Raw genomic sequence first — 19,274 nt, 5'->3', positions numbered from 1 at the left:
GACAAAGTTGGCCTGAAACTGCTAAAAGGAAAAGGAAAACTTACTTTCATGAGAGTATTAGATAAAGTCCAATGCCACGCTAAGATAGGGTTGGCCTTTGCCTTAACTTTGACTATCTTGTGTTGAGGATTTTTTCTGCTGAGTAAAGTGTAATCGGAAACTTGTTGGTGCTATTCCCTGGACTACGAAAATGTTTTAGCTATCGTTGCTTTCTTTTCTAATTAACTTCTAGCTGTCGAGATTTTCGGGAAAGAACATTGCTGCGCCAGTATGTATGCATGTTGCGATGCGATTGCAATAATAGACGCTCAGTCTTTTTTATTCCTATGAAAACATCCACCGCTGCTTTTCGTTAACATTATTTATGGCTTTGATGTCACATTTTTTACGCCTGTCTGGTATGGACTTGATTTATCAGTAATGCTATCAAGAAATGTATCACGATCGACTTTGTGACAGCACAGCTACTATTTTTGGCGAGATTTTTCATCACTTCATTTGCTTTACTTCCGAGATGGACGATAACACGGGTTCGTTGATATAGAAGAAGGAAGAGAACTGGTTTCAAGCCGCATCCAAATTTCAACTTTGACGTGATCAATGTGACCGTTTCACAATCGAGACATAGTAATCCTCGGTAATCCTTTGAAGGAATGCAAAGTCGCTCTAGAGCAACTTAGAGACAGCCGATATGTTTCCGACAGATTTTCTTGGTAGTTTAGCGTCGAATCCTTGAAATGAATCGACTGTTTTTTTTTTTTTTTTAATCTTTTCCAGGTTTCGAGCATTGCGTTACAATTGACTTTTCCTGTTTGCCATCGTGATAAGTATTTAAGCATTGGGTTTGGCAACTGCCACTAAAAAACCATAGATTAAATTTTCTTAATTATTTTTCTTATTATTTCCACCAGCCCAGCAACACATGCAACAGTCAGGTGTACCTTTGAACGCTACTTTACATGATTGATTGTTGGTTTTTTAATCAGATTTTAAGCCCAGACGTGGTAAGCCTTGTGTTTTAGGAGATTATTTCATCCTTTGACTTTGGACTTGATTTTTTCACGATTTAGACATTTCGATACGACCTCCTTACTTATCTTTGATAGCCGATGTGTTTATTAATAGTAGCAAGGATACCACCTTTGGGATTTTTCTTTTTGTTTGCAGGCCCAGTTCGATAAACCCATTTGTTGTTTGTACATCGCTGACCGTGAGTATAAGAGACAGATAAAAGTAGGCTGCTATTCCATTAGTTCGAAGACGAGTCTCGGCATCACTTTATTGATTTTAGTCCCTTAAAAAAAAGAGAAAGCGCAATACCAAATTTGTGCAAAATGGGTCGTAGTCCCGTCTTTTGGGGTATCACAGGTCTAACGGGTGCCATCATTGGTGTGACGTTAGCCGTTGGTCTACCTTTCCTCGTTAGTTTCATAATCGACCAGGTATATTCTGTTATGTAATATAAAATCTGGCAAATGTTAAATAAAATAAAACTATTTGTATTTACCACGGTACGCGACAGCAACTGAGACTCACACCGGGTACTATTATGTACAAATTCTGGGAAACTTCACCCGTTCCGATGTATATCCGATTCTACTTGTACAACGTCACCAACAGCGAGGATGTTCTCAGAGACAATACGACGAAGCCTATCGTCCAAGAAATAGGCCCTTTTACTTACACGTAATTTTTTCAAATAAAGTTGCGGTTCATAGCATTAACAACTCTTTTTAAATGGCAAATTTTTATTGAAGGGAAGTGCATGAGCGCGTCAATGTGACAAGATTGGATCATAATTACACCCTCCAATTTCAGCAGAAAAGATATTGGCAGTACGTGGAAGAAATGAGCAACGGGTCTTTAGACGACCCAATTACCACCCTCAACGTCCCACTTTTGGTACTTTCAGAATTCGAAAAATTTAAGCTGTTTTTTTTAATCGGTTGAATATTTGGTAGAGTGCGGCGTACACGATAAGATTTTCTCCGCCGTTCATCAAAACAGGGTTCAATGCTTTCGTCAAAGCGACTAATACTGAAGTCTTTATAACAAAAACGGTGGACGAACTCCTTTTTGCCGGCTATTCTGATCCCTTGTTAGATTTCGCTCAGTTAATACCGCCAGGATATCTTGATATCCCTCAGGGCTATGACAAGTTCGGATGGTTCTATGGGGTAAGTTGTTGGCATTATCGGGGTCTGGCTCATATTTTATTGCTATATTTCTTTCTCAATTTACAGCGTAATGGCTCCGAAAAATTTGATGGAACATTCAATATATTCACTGGTGTGGATGACATCAGTAAACTCGATGTCATGGACATGTGGAATTACAACTCTAAAACCGAGTATAGATGTTTACCAACAACCTTTGCAAATGTCGACAGTCTGTAAATATTAATGTTTACACTGTTTAAAGGTATTACGAATCATATTGCGGGTACGTCAACGGATCTTTCGGCGAAGGATGGCCACCCAGAAGAGAACGAACTAGCATATCCATGTATTCTTCTGATCTTTGCAGGTTAGCACCCGATTTTAAAAATCGAATTATTCGAATTAAAAATAATATTATTTTGATTTACTCTCAGATCCGTTACGTTGGACTACACGAAAGATGTCAGCAAAAGTGGTGTGACGTTTTATCGATTTGCTGGAACGAAAAATATGTTTGCTAGCGCCGAGGAAAATCCTGACAATTGGTGCTTCTGTTCTGGCGGAGTCTGCAATCCTTCAGGAGTCACAAATTCGTCAACATGCCGTTTTGGATCTCCTGCCTTTGTCTCCTTTCCTCACTATTTCTTGGCCGACCCTTTCTTCCAAGAGCAAGTGGAAGGATTGAACCCTCAAATTGATTTACACGAGTTCCACATTGATCTAGAACCGGTAGTGCATTAATGTTCGAACTGGCCAGAGAAAATATTTGTGGCTTTCTTAACATTCCTTATTTTATTGTAGCGCACAGCAGTTCCGTTACAAGTAGCAGCCCGATTCCAAATCAACATTCTGCTGCAGTCTATTAAAGGCATCAAGTAAGTACTAAGTTGTTGATAATTTCTATTGAAACCACACTTGGCTTATTCATTTTCTTTCTTTATAAAAAAAAATCTATCAGAATTGTCGAAAACGTCAGAGAAGTCTACATGCCAGTCATCTGGTTCGGTGTAAGCGCCGATTTATCCGACCACTTGCTGGGCTTGATCCATTTCACCTTGATAGGACCGTACATTGGATCTTTTTGTTTTTTCTTGCTTTTCGGTGGATGTATGGTTTTGGTCGCCAAAAGTGGAATCAAATATGCAAAGATGAACAGAAAACAACCAAAAACCGAAGCAACAGCAGAGGAAGATAAAAGCGAGCGCAACAATACGGAATCGATCGAACGTGAAAATGATCAAATTCAATAGATATATGAACTGCACATATTAGGTGGAATACTAAAACGGCCAGTCAGCCATTAATCATTTAAAAATAAACCACTGTATTTAATAAAATAATGATATCGGTAATCTGTAAGAATGAAAGATTTGAAATTCTAATAGAAAAACAGCACCAATAATGGTAAGAAGGTGTGCTGTGAAGTGGCGTTATAATTTTAATCATGGACATTCAGGTTTCATTTCGTGATTTGTCAGGTCGAACTCGGATGTGCTTTTTCGAGATTTTAACACAAATTGCATTTTATACATAGAAACATTTATCATAAAGCTACAATGTTACAGCATTACCCGTACTATGGCTCGTCCCGGTTTGTATTGCTTTGTATAATCTTTAGTTGAACGCAAATATAAGCTAGCTTAGAGAATTTGGCTAGATCTTTACAAGATTAGTGAATGTGATTTTTTAAAGAAATTGTGCCTGTTGCACATCGATATTATTGGCCTTGATTCTTGTGGCTTGGCTAAACTTCAGGCTGGCTTGGCTAAACTTTCGACGGTTAAACTCTATTTAATAAATAGATAATATAACATTTAGCAAATGATCTTGCATTCTTGACTAAATATTTTCAGGCAACTTTTGAAGTTTTTGTGGGCACTGATTTGCAGATAGTGCTCGTGACCAACAGATAAAATGGCCCAATCCATATTGCAAATTTGCGAGCTGTCTTCCAAAACCATCCAAAACCAAGAAATTTCTATTTGCAAGGTAATTATTTCAACCAATGTTTCTTTTTATTACTGTGGTAATAATTCAAGATGATGAAGTCTAATAAGGTAGAAAAGCTTTCTGAAAAGTTTAGGAGCCATTGTTAATTTCAATTGGTATAAAGTGAGTTTTAAGCCATAATCATTTGGTATTAATTTTTATATTGGTTGTTGTAGACCCATTCCAATCCCCAGCAACGTAAACCTGCAGAAGGAAAGGCACGTAAAACTTGTCATGCAGTGGTGTAGAGGTTGGGTGAGAACGGGATGTTTTACATAACCATTTGGTATTCATTTTGATATTGGTTGTTGTAGACCCATCCCCAGAAACTTCAACCTGCAAAAGGAAAGGGCAGTCCGCCTGTCCTTCACATTCGAAGGTCACGGAGATCATTACATAAAACGTGTCATGCAGTGGTGTAGAGGTTGGGTGAGAACGGGACGTGTTTCATCATTTTCAAGCAGCTACTATAGCCGCAAGGCTTAAGAGGTGAGGGTGATCAAAAAATCGTATAAAAGGAGAGAGAAAAGGCAAAGGTAAATCAGTCGAGGGAGCATCTCCGACACGCCAACAACTGCAGCGCTCTGTCTGTCAGTTCGCATCCATGGGTAAATATTCTGTCTTTTACATAGAGTTTGGTATCAATCCTTCTCTTGTTTAGGTATGCCTGTTATTATGTAATATTTACGGAACATTTATAATTGTCTAGCAAACTATGGCGTAGTGCTGCTGTTGTGTGTTGAATCATTGATGGCTGGGTCGACCACTGGTGTACCGATGTCTTCTTGGTATGGCGGATACCATACCGCAACGCCGCCGCCTTACTACCCAAAAGCAACTTACGCAACGACCAGTTACTGCACCGAGGTCTTCAAGTACTACACCACTAAAGCACTGGACTTGAATAGCACAACTTAAGCTGCCCCGAGCCACTACACTGACGGCCTGAAGTATTACTGTGCCTCGAGTTACTACACCACCAAGGCGACGGAGGATGACTACGCATGCTGCCCCATCCTCCGAGGCTCATACACCGAGGCTCCTAAGTATTACTCTGTTCTTATCTACTTATTGCACCGATTTTCCTAAATACTACTCTGTTCCCAGCTGCTACACCGAGGCTCCCGCTGATTACTACACCGAATCGGCAAAGTACTACTCTGCCCCGATCTACACAACCATAACTGAGGCGGCCAAGTATTGAGCTGCCCGGACTTACTGCACAGAAGTTGCTCTTTCGTACTACGCTGAACAGGAATACTACACTGATGCTCCAGTTCACTAAACCACGGCCTACGCTACACCGCAGCCCCCAAGTACTACACCGAAGAAGCCGCCTACAACAACGTATGCTGCTTAGTTTACTACACCGAGGCTCCCAAGTACTACATCACTAAGACACCGGAATTCTACACGTCTATGTATGCTACCCCTGCCTACTACACCGAGACCCTGCATTACTACAACACTGAAGCGCTCAAGTACTACACTACAACCTGCGCTTCCCCGAGCTACTACACCTACGTCCCGAAGTATTACTGTGCGTAAAAGGAGTCTTCAAAAAAGAAAGAAGTGCCCGAACTGCAGTGCCTTATCTGTCACCAACTGCTTTCCTCATCGTGTAACCGATTCGCAATTATGGGTAAATATTCTTATTTTTACATTGAGTTTTGTATCAATTATATATTTCTTTATTTGTTAATATGCCTGTTAATATTTAATATTAATGTTTCAATTTATTTACTGTTTAGTCAACTATGGCGTCGTGCTCCTGTTGGGTGTTGTAGCTATCGTTGATGGCTGGGTCGACTGCTGGTGTAGCGATGTCTCCTTGGTACGGCGGAAACCAAACCGCAACGCTGCCGCCTTCCTACTCAACTTACGCAATGACCAGTTCCTGCACCGATGTCTTCAAGTACTACACCACCAAACCACGGGAGTTTTATACCACAACTTACGCTGCCCAGAGCCACTACCCTGATGCCCTGAAGTATTACTCTGCCCTGAGTTACTACACCATCTAGGCGACGGATGACACCACATGACTACGTACACTGCCTATCCTACTACACCGAGGCTTCTAAGTATTACTCTGTTCTCAGCTACTTACTGCACCGATTTTCCTAAATACTATTCTGTTCCCAGCTGCTACACCGAGGCTCCCACTGATGTCTCCACCAAGACGGTCGAATACTACACTGAAGCGACAAAGTACTACTCTGCCCCGATCTACACAACCACAACTGAGGTGGCCAAGTATTACGCAGTCCCGACTTGCTACACCAAAGCTGCTCTTTCGTGCTGCGTCGAACAGAGATACTACACTGATGCTCCAGTCTACTACACCACGACCTACGCTACACCTAGCTACACCTAGCTACACCTAGCTACAACACCGCAGACCTCAAGTACTACACCGAAGAAGGCGTCTATACACAATTACACAACTATGTACGCTGCCTAGCTTACACTTACATCGAGAAATTTAAGTATTACTCTGCCCCGAACTACTACCAAACTGAGGTTCATATGTATTACATCAGCAGTTCTCCCCACCTTGTCACCACTATTTACGCTGCTCCGAGCTGTATACCGAAGTTCTGAAATATTTTTTGGATGTGTTGAAAGATTGTTGAAATACAAGATTGATTGATAAATCACAGTTGCATGTCTATTTTCTCTTAAGTACCTTTCCTCCTGCTGATCATTGCATGATGTGAGAAAATATTTTTGAGTGCTATGTAAACTTACAAATAACGATCTTGCAAAATACAACAATGAAAATTCAAACTCCTGTTTTACATTTCAAAAATATTAAACTTCTTTTTATAAATTTTCTATCATTAAAATTCAAAGTCCAACAACAATATTTTTCTAAAAATTCAAAGTCCACCATCTATTATTATTTCTGCTAAGTCCAGACTTTTGTTTCTGAAAAAAAATTAAAAAAAATTCCCCTTACAAAGTTTTTAAAAAATTTTGCTAAAAAATTTGACACGAATTTTAATTGCATAAAATATTTATTTCTATAATGATCATATACATTTATTTTTCCTGTGGCCCCCAGGGGGGGGGGGTGCTATGAAAAATATCATATCATTTAGGCCATGGGTAATCTTCAGGTTTATTGCAGCAGCTTAAGAGAAGAATGTGAACAAATGCAGGGCTCTGGGCCCATACCAACATGAGTTGTATTTTTCTGAATGTTGAACACAAGCAGCAGGTAGCCATTAACTTTAATTTATTGGAAGAATGTTGGAATATTTATTGACATATTTCCTTTAGATTCAACATGACTAACTGTTTGATGCCAAAGTTAGTTTGAACTCAACTCACTGTGCGTACTCTAAAAACACAGATAACTGGTGCTGTTGCTTTTCAGCCACAGGCAGGAAAATGATTCTTTTCTACAGAAAATTGTAAGTTTAATTTTTTGTCTTGACCCCCAACACATTCTGTTAATATTATAGATTTTTATGTTGATAGAGTTACAAAGTCTGAAAAGCTAACTAAAAACTTTGTGTATTTGTGTCATAAGGAAAGCTGCTGGAGTAATCTGGTGGTCATGCTCATTTGATTCATTTCGTGCCAGCTAGTGAAAGCCGAAAGGCATGTCGAAACAGTCGAATTCAATTGAGCTGCTGCGTGCTGTCTCGAAGCAAGCAATCCAGCCGTTGCGTCAGTCATTTGGAACAGGAATCTAATGGCTGGTCAATAGGTGGCTGTGAATAAGTGGCTGAAATTATGTCCATCAGGTAGCGCGAGTGTCTTCACTTCAGAGACGCTTAGCGGCCATTTTGTTCCAAGACGCATCAGAAATGGGTTGTTGGTTGTGACGTTTCTCACGATGAAAATTAAAAGGTATTTGTTGTTAATTTCCTATTGTTATTGAATGTGATATGTTGATGTGAAAATTTACAGGTGATTTAGCAAGAAGAAACCAATTGGCCAAATCATTCAACTCAGACTTGGAAGTTGGAAGTGCCTGACATTTCCGAAATGGCGTGCCTCGTGTGTCTCGCTGTCTGTTCTTAGGCGTACGTCTCATCCCATGCAACATAAAAAAGTAATTATTTTGATCAAATGTCTTACAAAAGTACTGCAGATTTAGTTAACATGACTAGAGAGTAGACCAATTTGCTCCGCTACTATAGAAATTTTGAATCAGATATCGAAGTTATTCTGTTGGACTGCATAGTTTTCTTTTACTCATTGTATTCTTTTGTTATAATGAGTATGCATGTGTACACAGTTGTGTTCTCGAAAATAATTTTCTTTTCTTAAACAGGTATAACAAACACTTCTTTAATGCTGGTGGTTACCTTGTTGCAGCCAAATGGTGAAAGGTATGACAAAGACAGATTGAACCGTTGTATGCTGAATGCGATTGCAGTGTAATCCAGAAGTTGCTGTGCTGTTGTAGCTGAGCTGTTCCATCTGGGTTCCTGACTTCAAAAATTTTGTGTTGTCATTTTCATCCATGCAATATGAAATTGCTCTGCCAGTGATATTTTGTGTTGCTGTGTTAAAGGTTGATCTGTTGTCTTTTGAGTTTTCATTCAATCATGCAGTATACAACTGAAGCAACCTGATCAATGTCAGGTTTGAAACAGTCGAGAACTGCTAGATAAAACAAGCTTTCTGCACCAAACAAATAATAACTTGCATATAACTTGCATCATATTATTATCGCGGTAGAGCAAGCGACAGGCCCCCCCCCCCTGGGGGCCACAGGAAAAATAAATGTATATGATCATTATAGAAATAAATATTTTATGCAATTAAAATTCGTGTCAAATTTTTTAGCAAAATTTTTTAAAAACTTTGTAAGGGGAATTTTTTTTAATTTTTTTTCAGAAACAAAAGTCTGGACTTAGCAGAAATAATAATAGATGGTGGACTTTGAATTTTTAGAAAAATATTGTTGTTGGACTTTGAATTTTAATGATAGAAAATTTATAAAAAGAAGTTTAATATTTTTGAAATGTAAAACAGGAGTTTGAATTTTCATTGTTGTATTTTGCAAGATCGTTATTTGTAAGTTTACATAGCACTCAAAAATATTTTCTCACATCATGCAATGATCAGCAGGAGGAAAGGTACTTAAGAGAAAATAGACATGCAACTGTGATTTATCAATCAATCTTGTATTTCAACAATCTTTCAACACATCCAAAAAATATTTCAGAACTTCGGTATACAGCTCGGAGCAGCGTAAATAGTGGTGACAAGGTGGGGAGAACTGCTGATGTAATACATATGAACCTCAGTTTGGTAGTAGTTCGGGGCAGAGTAATACTTAAATTTCTCGATGTAAGTGTAAGCTAGGCAGCGTACATAGTTGTGTAATTGTGTATAGACGCCTTCTTCGGTGTAGTACTTGAGGTCTGCGGTGTTGTAGCTAGGTGTAGCTAGGTGTAGCTAGGTGTAGCGTAGGTCGTGGTGTAGTAGACTGGAGCATCAGTGTAGTATCTCTGTTCGACGCAGCACGAAAGAGCAGCTTTGGTGTAGCAAGTCGGGACTGCGTAATACTTGGCCACCTCAGTTGTGGTTGTGTAGATCGGGGCAGAGTAGTACTTTGTCGCTTCAGTGTAGTATTCGACCGTCTTGGTGGAGACATCAGTGGGAGCCTCGGTGTAGCAGCTGGGAACAGAATAGTATTTAGGAAAATCGGTGCAGTAAGTAGCTGAGAACAGAGTAATACTTAGAAGCCTCGGTGTAGTAGGATAGGCAGTGTACGTAGTCATGTGGTGTCATCCGTCGCCTAGATGGTGTAGTAACTCAGGGCAGAGTAATACTTCAGGGCATCAGGGTAGTGTCTCTGGGCAGCGTAAGTTGTGGTATAAAACTCCCGTGGTTTGGTGGTGTAGTACTTGAAGACATCGGTGCAGGAACTGGTCATTGCGTAAGTTGAGTAGGAAGGCGGCAGCGTTGCGGTTTGGTTTCCGCCGTACCAAGGAGACATCGCTACACCAGCAGTCGACCCAGCCATCAACGATAGCTACAACACCCAACAGGAGCACGACGCCATAGTTGACTAAACAGTAAATAAATTGAAACATTAATATTAAATATTAACAGGCATATTAACAAATAAAGAAATATATAATTGATACAAAACTCAATGTAAAAATAAGAATATTTACCCATAATTGCGAATCGGTTACACGATGAGGAAAGCAGTTGGTGACAGATAAGGCACTGCAGTTCGGGCACTTCTTTCTTTTTTGAAGACTCCTTTTACGCACAGTAATACTTCGGGACGTAGGTGTAGTAGCTCGGGGAAGCGCAGGTTGTAGTGTAGTACTTGAGCGCTTCAGTGTTGTAGTAATGCAGGGTCTCGGTGTAGTAGGCAGGGGTAGCATACATAGACGTGTAGAATTCCGGTGTCTTAGTGATGTAGTACTTGGGAGCCTCGGTGTAGTAAACTAAGCAGCATACGTTGTTGTAGGCGGCTTCTTCGGTGTAGTACTTGGGGGCTGCGGTGTAGCGTAGGCCGTGGTTTAGTGAACTGGAGCATCAGTGTAGTATTCCTGTTCAGCGTAGTACGAAAGAGCAACTTCTGTGCAGTAAGTCCGGGCAGCTCAATACTTGGCCGCCTCAGTTATGGTTGTGTAGATCGGGGCAGAGTAGTACTTTGCCGATTCGGTGTAGTAATCAGCGGGAGCCTCGGTGTAGCAGCTGGGAACAGAGTAGTATTTAGGAAAATCGGTGCAATAAGTAGATAAGAACAGAGTAATACTTAGGAGCCTCGGTGTATGAGCCTCGGAGGATGGGGCAGCATGCGTAGTCATCCTCCGTCGCCTTGGTGGTGTAGTAACTCGAGGCACAGTAATACTTCAGGCCGTCAGTGTAGTGGCTCGGGGCAGCTTAAGTTGTGCTATTCAAGTCCAGTGCTTTAGTGGTGTAGTACTTGAAGACCTCGGTGCAGTAACTGGTCGTTGCGTAAGTTGCTTTTGGGTAGTAAGGCGGCGGCGTTGCGGTATGGTATCCGCCATACCAAGAAGACATCGGTACACCAGTGGTCGACCCAGCCATCAATGATTCAACACACAACAGCAGCACTACGCCATAGTTTGCTAGACAATTATAAATGTTCCGTAAATATTACATAATAACAGGCATACCTAAACAAGAGAAGGATTGATACCAAACTCTATGTAAAAGACAGAATATTTACCCATGGATGCGAACTGACAGACAGAGCGCTGCAGTTGTTGGCGTGTCGGAGATGCTCCCTCGACTGATTTACCTTTGCCTTTTCTCTCTCCTTTTATACGATTTTTTGATCACCCTCACCTCTTAAGCCTTGCGGCTATAGTAGCTGCTTGAAAATGATGAAACACGTCCCGTTCTCACCCAACCTCTACACCACTGCATGACACGTTTTATGTAATGATCTCCGTGACCTTCGAATGTGAAGGACAGGCGGACTGCCCTTTCCTTTTGCAGGTTGAAGTTTCTGGGGATGGGTCTACAACAACCAATATCAAAATGAATACCAAATGGTTATGTAAAACATCCCGTTCTCACCCAACCTCTACACCACTGCATGACAAGTTTTACGTGCCTTTCCTTCTGCAGGTTTACGTTGCTGGGGATTGGAATGGGTCTACAACAACCAATATAAAAATTAATACCAAATGATTATGGCTTAAAACTCACTTTATACCAATTGAAATTAACAATGGCTCCTAAACTTTTCAGAAAGCTTTTCTACCTTATTAGACTTCATCATCTTGAATTATTACCACAGTAATAAAAAGAAACATTGGTTGAAATAATTACCTTGCAAATAGAAATTTCTTGGTTTGGGATGGTTTTGGAAGACAGCTCGCAAATTTGCAATATGGATTGGGCCATTTTATCTGTTGGTCACGAGCACTATCTGCAAATCAGTGCCCACAAAAACTTCAAAAGTTGCCTGAAAATATTTAGTCAAGAATGCAAGATCATTTGCTAAATGTTATATTATCTATTTATTAAATAGAGTTTAACCGTCGAAAGTTTAGCCAAGCCAGCCTGAAGTTTAGCCAAGCCACAAGAATCAAGGCCAATAATATCGATGTGCAACAGGCACAATTTCTTTAAAAAATCACATTCACTAATCTTGTAAAGATCTAGCCAAATTCTCTAAGCTAGCTTATATTTGCGTTCAACTAAAGATTATACAAAGCAATACAAACCGGGACGAGCCATAGTACGGGTAATGCTGTAACATTGTAGCTTTATGATAAATGTTTCTATGTATAAAATGCAATTTGTGTTAAAATCTCGAAAAAGCACATCCGAGTTCGACCTGACAAATCACGAAATGAAACCTGAATGTCCATGATTAAAATCAAACGGACGCTGAAGATTCAATAAAGAGATACCACAGTGTATTATTTAAGGCAATACAACGGAGTGGTTGGCACAATGAGGCAGTCTCCTGCCGTATTTTCACGAAACTTGGAAAAGAAATTAGTTGCCGAGAAAAAAAAAAAAAAACCGAAGTAACGAAATGAGATGTCAACCGTACCCAAATTTTCTCATCATCTTGCACTCAATCAAAAGGGAGCATGGTAGTAATAGATATATTCATAGATAACACGACGGGTTACGGCTACCCAGGTGGAAGGAGAGGACCGAGAAAAAGAAAGTCAAGGAGCACATGATTGTCTTCTTGTTAGAAATTATTTACAGGATTAAAATAGCTGTACATTTTCGTTCAAATAATTCCGATTCCGCGTTCATTTATGGGGACAAAAATCTAATAAAATAATTGTAGAACATCTAAATCTACTGAGGTGATGGAGAAGGTGGAGGGGGTAAAGGATTAAAATATGATCGTTCTGTCGAAGGGGATGGCGGACATGATGCATCTGACACGTAATGTGATCTTGCTGGAGTAGGTGGTGGAGGGTAAGGATCACTGTCGTAGTCCGCTCCCAATCGTTGGTGTCGATGTGAAGACTGTTGCCTTCTACCAGCATTTTTGAATCCTGGGCCCATCTTAGGTATAGACGAAGGCGAAGGTGAACTGTGATAAGCCACTTGCGAATCCGATTCTTCGAAGTTGTCGGTACTGCAGGGTGTGGGTGGTGGAGGTTGGTTGCGGACTTTGTAATGCTTATAAGATCGTAAAGTAGAATAAACTTGGCTCGAAGTACCACTTAGCCTGGGTTGATGTCCCAGATGGTGCCCACGAGCAGTCTGACGGCTCAATGTGTGCGACTTGTGAGATTGACCACTCACAGCTGTACAGCAGTATGGTTCCGTGCAGTGAGATCGTGTATCTGTTGCCGGGCTGGGCGGTGGATTTAGAGTCTCCTGAGGATATCCAGGACCGCTCGAACTCGAACTCGATGCACCAGTAACATGACTGCGGTCGTACAATTGGCAGCTGGAACTTGAACCAACCACGACGCCACCTCCATCCACAATAATGGCTCCCCCATTTTTCACTCCACGGCCGCTCAAGAGGTCCACCGCGCTGCTGCCGAGGTGAGAGGATGCTCCTACACCTGCCGTCCTCTCACCAACAATATTACTGACATATTGAAGTTGATAGTCTGTTTGCAGCTGAGTGTGGCCGGGTACAATAGTGTGTCGGGGCGCAACTGGATTGAGAGGATCGTGGGCTCCTTCGTCAGGGTCAGCGTGGCTGTGTCTTCTATGCCAACAGAAAAAGAGAACACAAAGAAGCGCAACCGATCCCAATCCAACCACAATGCCGATGATGTAAGTAGTCCTAATGGACGAATCGCCGGCTAATGGATTAGCCACACGGTTTGCGCAGGAAGTAACTGATTCGTCGGATTCATCCGGGCAATGAGGCACACCATCGCAAAGAAGAATATCGGGAAGACAAAGTTCTGAACAGTAAAATTGCCCAAGGGGACAACACCTTTGTTCATCTGATCGATCCATGCATTGAGGGACGCCATCACATTCATGTTTCTTAGCGATGCACTGGCCGGTCTGGCACCGGAACTGATCTGGCCGACATTCTGGGCAATCTTCTTCATCCGAAGCATCTGAACATTCCGTCTGGCCATCACAACGCCACGACAGGGGAATGCAGCGAGTGGCCCCGCTTCCAGACGGTCCCGTTTCGTAAATTCCGGAACGACAGGTAAAATGTTCTGGAGAACAAGCAGGTGGTTCTACACACGTTTTGCCATCTTCGAGTATCATGTTTAATGGACAAGCACATCTGCCACGTTCGCCGGAATCCATCAAGACGCAAAGATGACCACAGCCTGAGTTGGGTGGATAACACGGATTGGATGCTAGAGTATTTGGATCCAGTGTAGACGTTGAAAGTAAATCCGACAAATATGGAATCCGACCCTGGACTCTTTGTCTGTCTTCACCGTTAATCTTGAGTGCTCGTTCGATGAGTTGTGAATCCTTTTCTAACCAATAAAGGTGCCGTCCGTGAACAGTTAATGCAATAGGCTGAACTAATTGAGAAGAGATCAACTTCCTGCGATTGGTTCCGTCTAGAGCTGCAACTTCGATGACCTTCAAACTGGTGTCAGCCCAAAAGATCATCTCCTCTTCTGTGTCGATAGTCAGCGCTGAAGGTTGGTCAATATCTGTTTCTATTATCTTGACGCGGTCACTACCGTCTAAACGGCACCGTTCGATTCGGGCCGGCGAGACTAAGTTGGTGAAGAACAGCCATCCTTTGACAGGGTGAACGGCCAAGTTCCTTGGTTTGTCGCTGGTGGACGGACCTCCAACCAGGATACCAACAGAAAGGTGATTATCGATTCTGGTAGCGTTGATGGCATTGAACCTTGAGCAACTCCAAAAGAGTACTCGTGAATAAGGTTCCACTGCCAAATCGTATGGATGTAGTGACTGTGTTGGATTGGCCACAACAACTGAAGCTTGGGTCCCATTATCTAGCGCGCGACGAATGGTTTGTGAACGTCCGTCTATCCAGTATAAGTGCTGTCCAACCGGGTCAAACTCAATACCACGAACCTTGAAACAATACACAGATGAGCGTTAGAAGCAAAATTCGTATAACAAATTAAAAAATAAAAAGGATAAAATACTTGTTTCAAGCCTCGAATAGGCAGAATCACATCCGGGCTATCAGGGGAACTCGGAAGAAGTCGGTTGATGTAATTCTTTTGGCTGAAGAGAAGAAATGATTTCGGGGCGACACATGTTTTGTTGTCTGCCACAAGCTCGTAATGGGTGGGACAGGTACATCGATGAGTATGCGATTGACGGACGACTACTGTAGTTGCTGGTAGATTTGTCGCTGCAGCAGCAGACGACGTCGATGCTGATGAAGAAGATGCAGCGGTAGTTGTAGAAGAAACTGATGGCTGAGTACGAGGTGAGGAACTACTTGTAGATCCAGCTGGTAGAGCAAGGCACAGGTGAGAACACCCTCCGTTATTGACAGCACAGGGGTTCCAGCCGGACTGTCGCGACGAATGGAAGACGAGAATATCCATAACGTAATCTACCTGAGTTTGGATACGTGTTCTATTTTCACCCGATTGCTTGTGGGCTCTCTCGATCGAGCGTGTTGTCCAGTCAGCCCAGTAAATAAACTCCTCATACTGCGTCAGGCCGTGCGGCTGAGGCATATTACCCGAGACCACAACTTGTCGTTGTTTGCCGTCTAGGTCACAGCTCTCAATGTGCTTGCCGTCAACATCGGCCCAGTAGAGGCGTCTGTCGGCAAAGTCTACCACCAGCCCGTTGACGCGACCTACACCATTGACCAAAGTGATGCGTTGGCTCCCATCTAGTCCAGCGCGTTCAATGTGTGGGACAGAACCCCAGACACCGAGGTACATGTATCCTTCTCCTGGGTCCAGGGCGATGCTGCGTGGATTTTTCAAATCTTTCCAAATCAAAACACGCCGTGAAGATCCGTCAAGTCGGGCCACTTCCACACGATGGCTTCCCATGTCTGCCCAATAGATATTGTGGGCCACCCAGTCGACAGCCATGCCTTCTGGATACTCCAAACCAAATTCAACCACTACTTCCAGATTTGATCCGTTCATAAAGGCTCGCGAAATGGACTTGACTCCAATATCTGTCCAGTAAATGCGATTGTCGTTGACGTCGAAATCTAAGGCACTAGCTTCCTTGACACCAGCAATCGGAATGATGACGTTTTTGTGGTTCGCTTCTAAACTGATGCGGCGAATGTCTTCTTTACGAGTGAAGAGCAAGAAAGCTTCCGGAATCACACAGTTAATCTCATCAGCCGTCAGTTCGTAACCGATGGGACAGGCACAAACATATTTGCCTGGTCGGTTCAGGCACAAGTGGGAACATCCACCATTTCCAACAGCACAAGCATTTGTCCCTCGAACCTGCAAATTCATAATTTTTAAAATTGCCACAAAAAAAATTTGTTTCAATGAATTGTTTTACCTCTGTGATGTTGATTGCTTTGAGTCCCATTAGATCTGGGAGCTGATCTACAATGATTTTGCGATCCTCGCCCGTCCACTTATGCACTCTCTCAATACTACGATGTTGCCAGTCTGTCCAGTAGAGAAAATCGCCGAGCAAGGAGAAACCGAAAATGTGGGGCACATTTTCGCTGAGTATTTCTTTGCGTTTGGAGCCGTCCATGTCAGCCACTTCAATTTTGTCCGTTTTTGCATCACACCAGTAGAGGCGACGCTGAACGTAATCGAGAGCGATACCGTTGGGCCAGCCCAAGGAAGTATTTACAAGGACTACGCGATCCGAGCCATCCATGGAAGCTCGTTCAATTTTCGGCTCTTTACCCCAATCAGTCCAAAACATCCAGCCAACTTCAGGATCTAAGGCCAGGGCACGGGGTTCATCCAAATTTTCTGATATGAGCACCTTACGCCAGGTGCCATTGAGTCGAGCAACTTCAATTCTATCCGTCCCAGTATCTGTCCAATAAAGGTTACGGCCGATCCAGTCAACAGCAATTCCGTCCGGGTGGTCAACTTCAGCCATAACAACATCCTCCTAGAAAATGAAATGAAATACAACAGTAACGAAAGCATATTTAATTACGAATTACCTGTTGACTGCCATCAAGTTTTGCACGACGGATGCCTCGAACTTCGTCATCTGACCAGTAGACAAATCCATCTACGGGATCGTAGTCGACTGCGATGGCGTGCTTGACGCCATCCAAAGGTAGAACGACGTCTGTGTAATCAGGAGTGTCGAGTGAGATGCGCCTCAGATCAGTACGCCTTGCCAACAGCAACAACTGTTGAGCACCATCAGCGCACGTAAAATTGTCGACTAATTTTGACCCTGTGGGGCATGCACAGGTGAACCATGGAGGATAAGGAGCTGAGAGACAAAGATGAGAACACTTGGCATTCTGATTCTGACACGGTAAGGCGCTGTAGGGTTGCCTCTCTTGGTCGTACACGTGAATGTCCATAGGAGTAAGAGAAGAGCCAAGAACAGCTTTCCTACCAGCTCCCGTTTTCTTATTGCATGAATGAATGGATTTGGTCTGCCAATCGGTCCAGTACAGCACATTTTTGTACATGGTCAAAGCAAATGGATGTTGTAAATCTCCCTGACTTACTGTCCTCCTATTCGCACCAGTTAGACTGGCTGAACAGATGATATTCAACTTGGCGTCGGCCCAAAATATGGCCTCTTCTTCATAATCAATAGTCAGTCCATTGGGCCAAAATATTTCATCCTTGATAATGACATGTCTTGTTGTAAGATCACCATTCATGCCAGCAGATTCAATTTTGGGATTCTCTCCCCAATCGGTCCAGAACAGCAAGCCTTTCTTCGGAAACAAGCAGATGGCTCTTGGCTGATCCAAGTCCTCCCAAAAAAGAACTTTTCTGTTTTCTCCATTCAGTGTTGAAACTTCAAGGCGATTGGTTTCACTATCTGTCCAATACAACTTGTTCCCCAACCAATCTATCGCCAGCCCATCTGGGGACACCAAACCTTTCACAAAAACAAAATTAAACAACTAGGAAAGCTTGCACTAAAAGATTATCTTACCTGTAGTGATAACATTTGTTTTATTAAGTAAATTGGCTCCCTGATGGTAGGCACATCGAATCATCTCAAGGCTAATGTCTGTCCAGCAGACCATCCCCTTCTCATAATGATAATCAAGGGCAGCAGCATCCTCGAGATCCTTAATGATGATGGTGACATTGTTGTTTCGATTCCTTGTCTGAGTGGCGTCCACCAAACGAATATCTTTGCGATTGGCGAATAAAAGCCAAGGATGAGCAGAGGCACCTTGTTGGACGGTTACAAGGAAAACCGCCAAGAGCTGCACCAACAATCGCATCGTTTCGATTTAAACACCAAGCACATGATACAAGCTACATTGCAAGTAAGACACTGTGGCAAGTTTATACAACACTAGTGGAACAATTAACTGTTGTTTTGTTATAAGTTCAGTTTGATAAAAACTTCATGATTCGCAAAAATAACTAAATTCCGAAACAGTTGTCACTGGCTAAACCAAGCCACTGGGCGCCATCTTGATTAATTTTTTTTTACTCTAATGGTATGTCAACGTTGCCGTACATTTTTTTCCTTTTTTATTTTCCGTTTATGGCATCCAGATACAGCCTCTTTTTCTCTTCTACCTTTTCTTATTCTTTTGACCCTTTCATAACCCCTTGGGAATTGTTTTACAATATGAAATAGCATCAATTCAATTCATTCATATCATACTTCCACCTTACCCGAACGCTTTTCCAAACCTGACCCACTATGAGTTTTAACCTCAATTGGAAGAGTAAACTCATTCTAACGCCTAATGCAAGGTTGAAATGCTACTACATTATGGATATGTTAACCGACTTGCGCGTAATCCAACGAACCAACAAATAAATGCTAATTGATTGTGTTCTTAAGTTCGTTCCAACTAAGCAGTACTCGCAAATGATTAAGACAACAAGATACATTTGAATAGATCCTTGTATGATTCCATTGGACAAGTAGCATATAAGTCTTCCAAAATCCTCATCGACAATAAGAAGAATTTGTTGGTTCAACACACTTTTGACCAAGGAGCAATTCAAGGTTCTGCTGACAATCCACCTTACAACTTCAGCTTCTTCCTGCGCCAATGACGACGCTTGGCGTTGTATCTAGAAATGAGAAATAAATAAA

General features: G+C 42.1%; 2 protein-coding genes and 4 long non-coding RNA genes across 8 annotated transcripts in view; 4 read left to right on the top strand and 2 right to left on the bottom strand.

Moving 5' to 3' along the window:
- LOC124337859 overlaps positions 1-19,274 on the top strand; it is a 639,313-nt gene that overhangs the window by 165,363 nt on the left and 454,676 nt on the right. The gene's annotated exons all lie outside the window — the stretch shown is intronic.
- On the top strand, positions 86-3,491 carry LOC124334852 (protein peste-like). The gene is made up of 10 exons (XM_046789086.1): positions 86-1,004; positions 1,071-1,442; positions 1,523-1,686; positions 1,758-1,902; positions 1,962-2,177; positions 2,244-2,350; positions 2,422-2,526; positions 2,594-2,888; positions 2,961-3,034; positions 3,118-3,491. The coding sequence occupies exons 2-10, from the start codon at positions 1,335-1,337 to the stop codon at positions 3,407-3,409; spliced, it is 1,506 nt and encodes a 501-aa protein (XP_046645042.1). The 5' UTR covers positions 86-1,004; positions 1,071-1,334; the 3' UTR covers positions 3,410-3,491.
- LOC124337599 lies at positions 4,638-6,805 on the top strand. Of its 2 annotated transcripts, none has more exons than XR_006917436.1 (5): positions 4,638-4,756; positions 4,858-5,194; positions 5,256-5,790; positions 5,900-6,197; positions 6,294-6,805. It is a non-coding gene; the product is annotated as an uncharacterized LOC124337599 (long non-coding RNA). The 2 variants fall into 2 exon arrangements; XR_006917437.1 differs by lacking the exon at positions 4,638-4,756 and adding an exon at positions 4,772-4,786.
- On the top strand, positions 7,466-8,829 carry LOC124337731. 2 transcript variants are annotated; one of them, XR_006917511.1, is made up of 4 exons: positions 7,466-7,567; positions 7,687-8,009; positions 8,070-8,214; positions 8,437-8,829. It is a non-coding gene; the product is annotated as an uncharacterized LOC124337731 (long non-coding RNA). The 2 variants fall into 2 exon arrangements; XR_006917512.1 differs by having other exon boundaries at positions 7,553-7,567; positions 7,741-8,009.
- Positions 9,280-11,447, bottom strand: LOC124337581. Its single transcript, XR_006917432.1, has 5 exons — positions 11,329-11,447; positions 10,891-11,227; positions 10,295-10,829; positions 9,888-10,185; positions 9,280-9,791 (listed from the first exon to the last, which is right to left on the bottom strand). It is a non-coding gene; the product is annotated as an uncharacterized LOC124337581 (long non-coding RNA).
- On the bottom strand, positions 12,515-18,835 carry LOC124331356 (low-density lipoprotein receptor-related protein 6-like). Its single transcript, XM_046788795.1, has 5 exons — positions 18,144-18,835; positions 17,179-18,086; positions 16,548-17,123; positions 15,200-16,486; positions 12,515-15,125 (listed from the first exon to the last, which is right to left on the bottom strand). The coding sequence occupies exons 1-5, from the start codon at positions 18,439-18,441 to the stop codon at positions 12,930-12,932; spliced, it is 5,265 nt and encodes a 1,754-aa protein (XP_046644751.1). The 5' UTR covers positions 18,442-18,835; the 3' UTR covers positions 12,515-12,929.

Source organism: Daphnia pulicaria, chromosome 1 (assembly GCF_021234035.1).
Source record: "Daphnia pulicaria isolate SC F1-1A chromosome 1, SC_F0-13Bv2, whole genome shotgun sequence".
In the NCBI taxonomy this organism is placed as follows: Eukaryota; Metazoa; Arthropoda; class Branchiopoda; order Diplostraca; family Daphniidae; genus Daphnia; species Daphnia pulicaria.
Note: the sequence above shows the minus strand (reverse complement) of the source record. Positions and strands in the feature narration are given on the sequence as shown.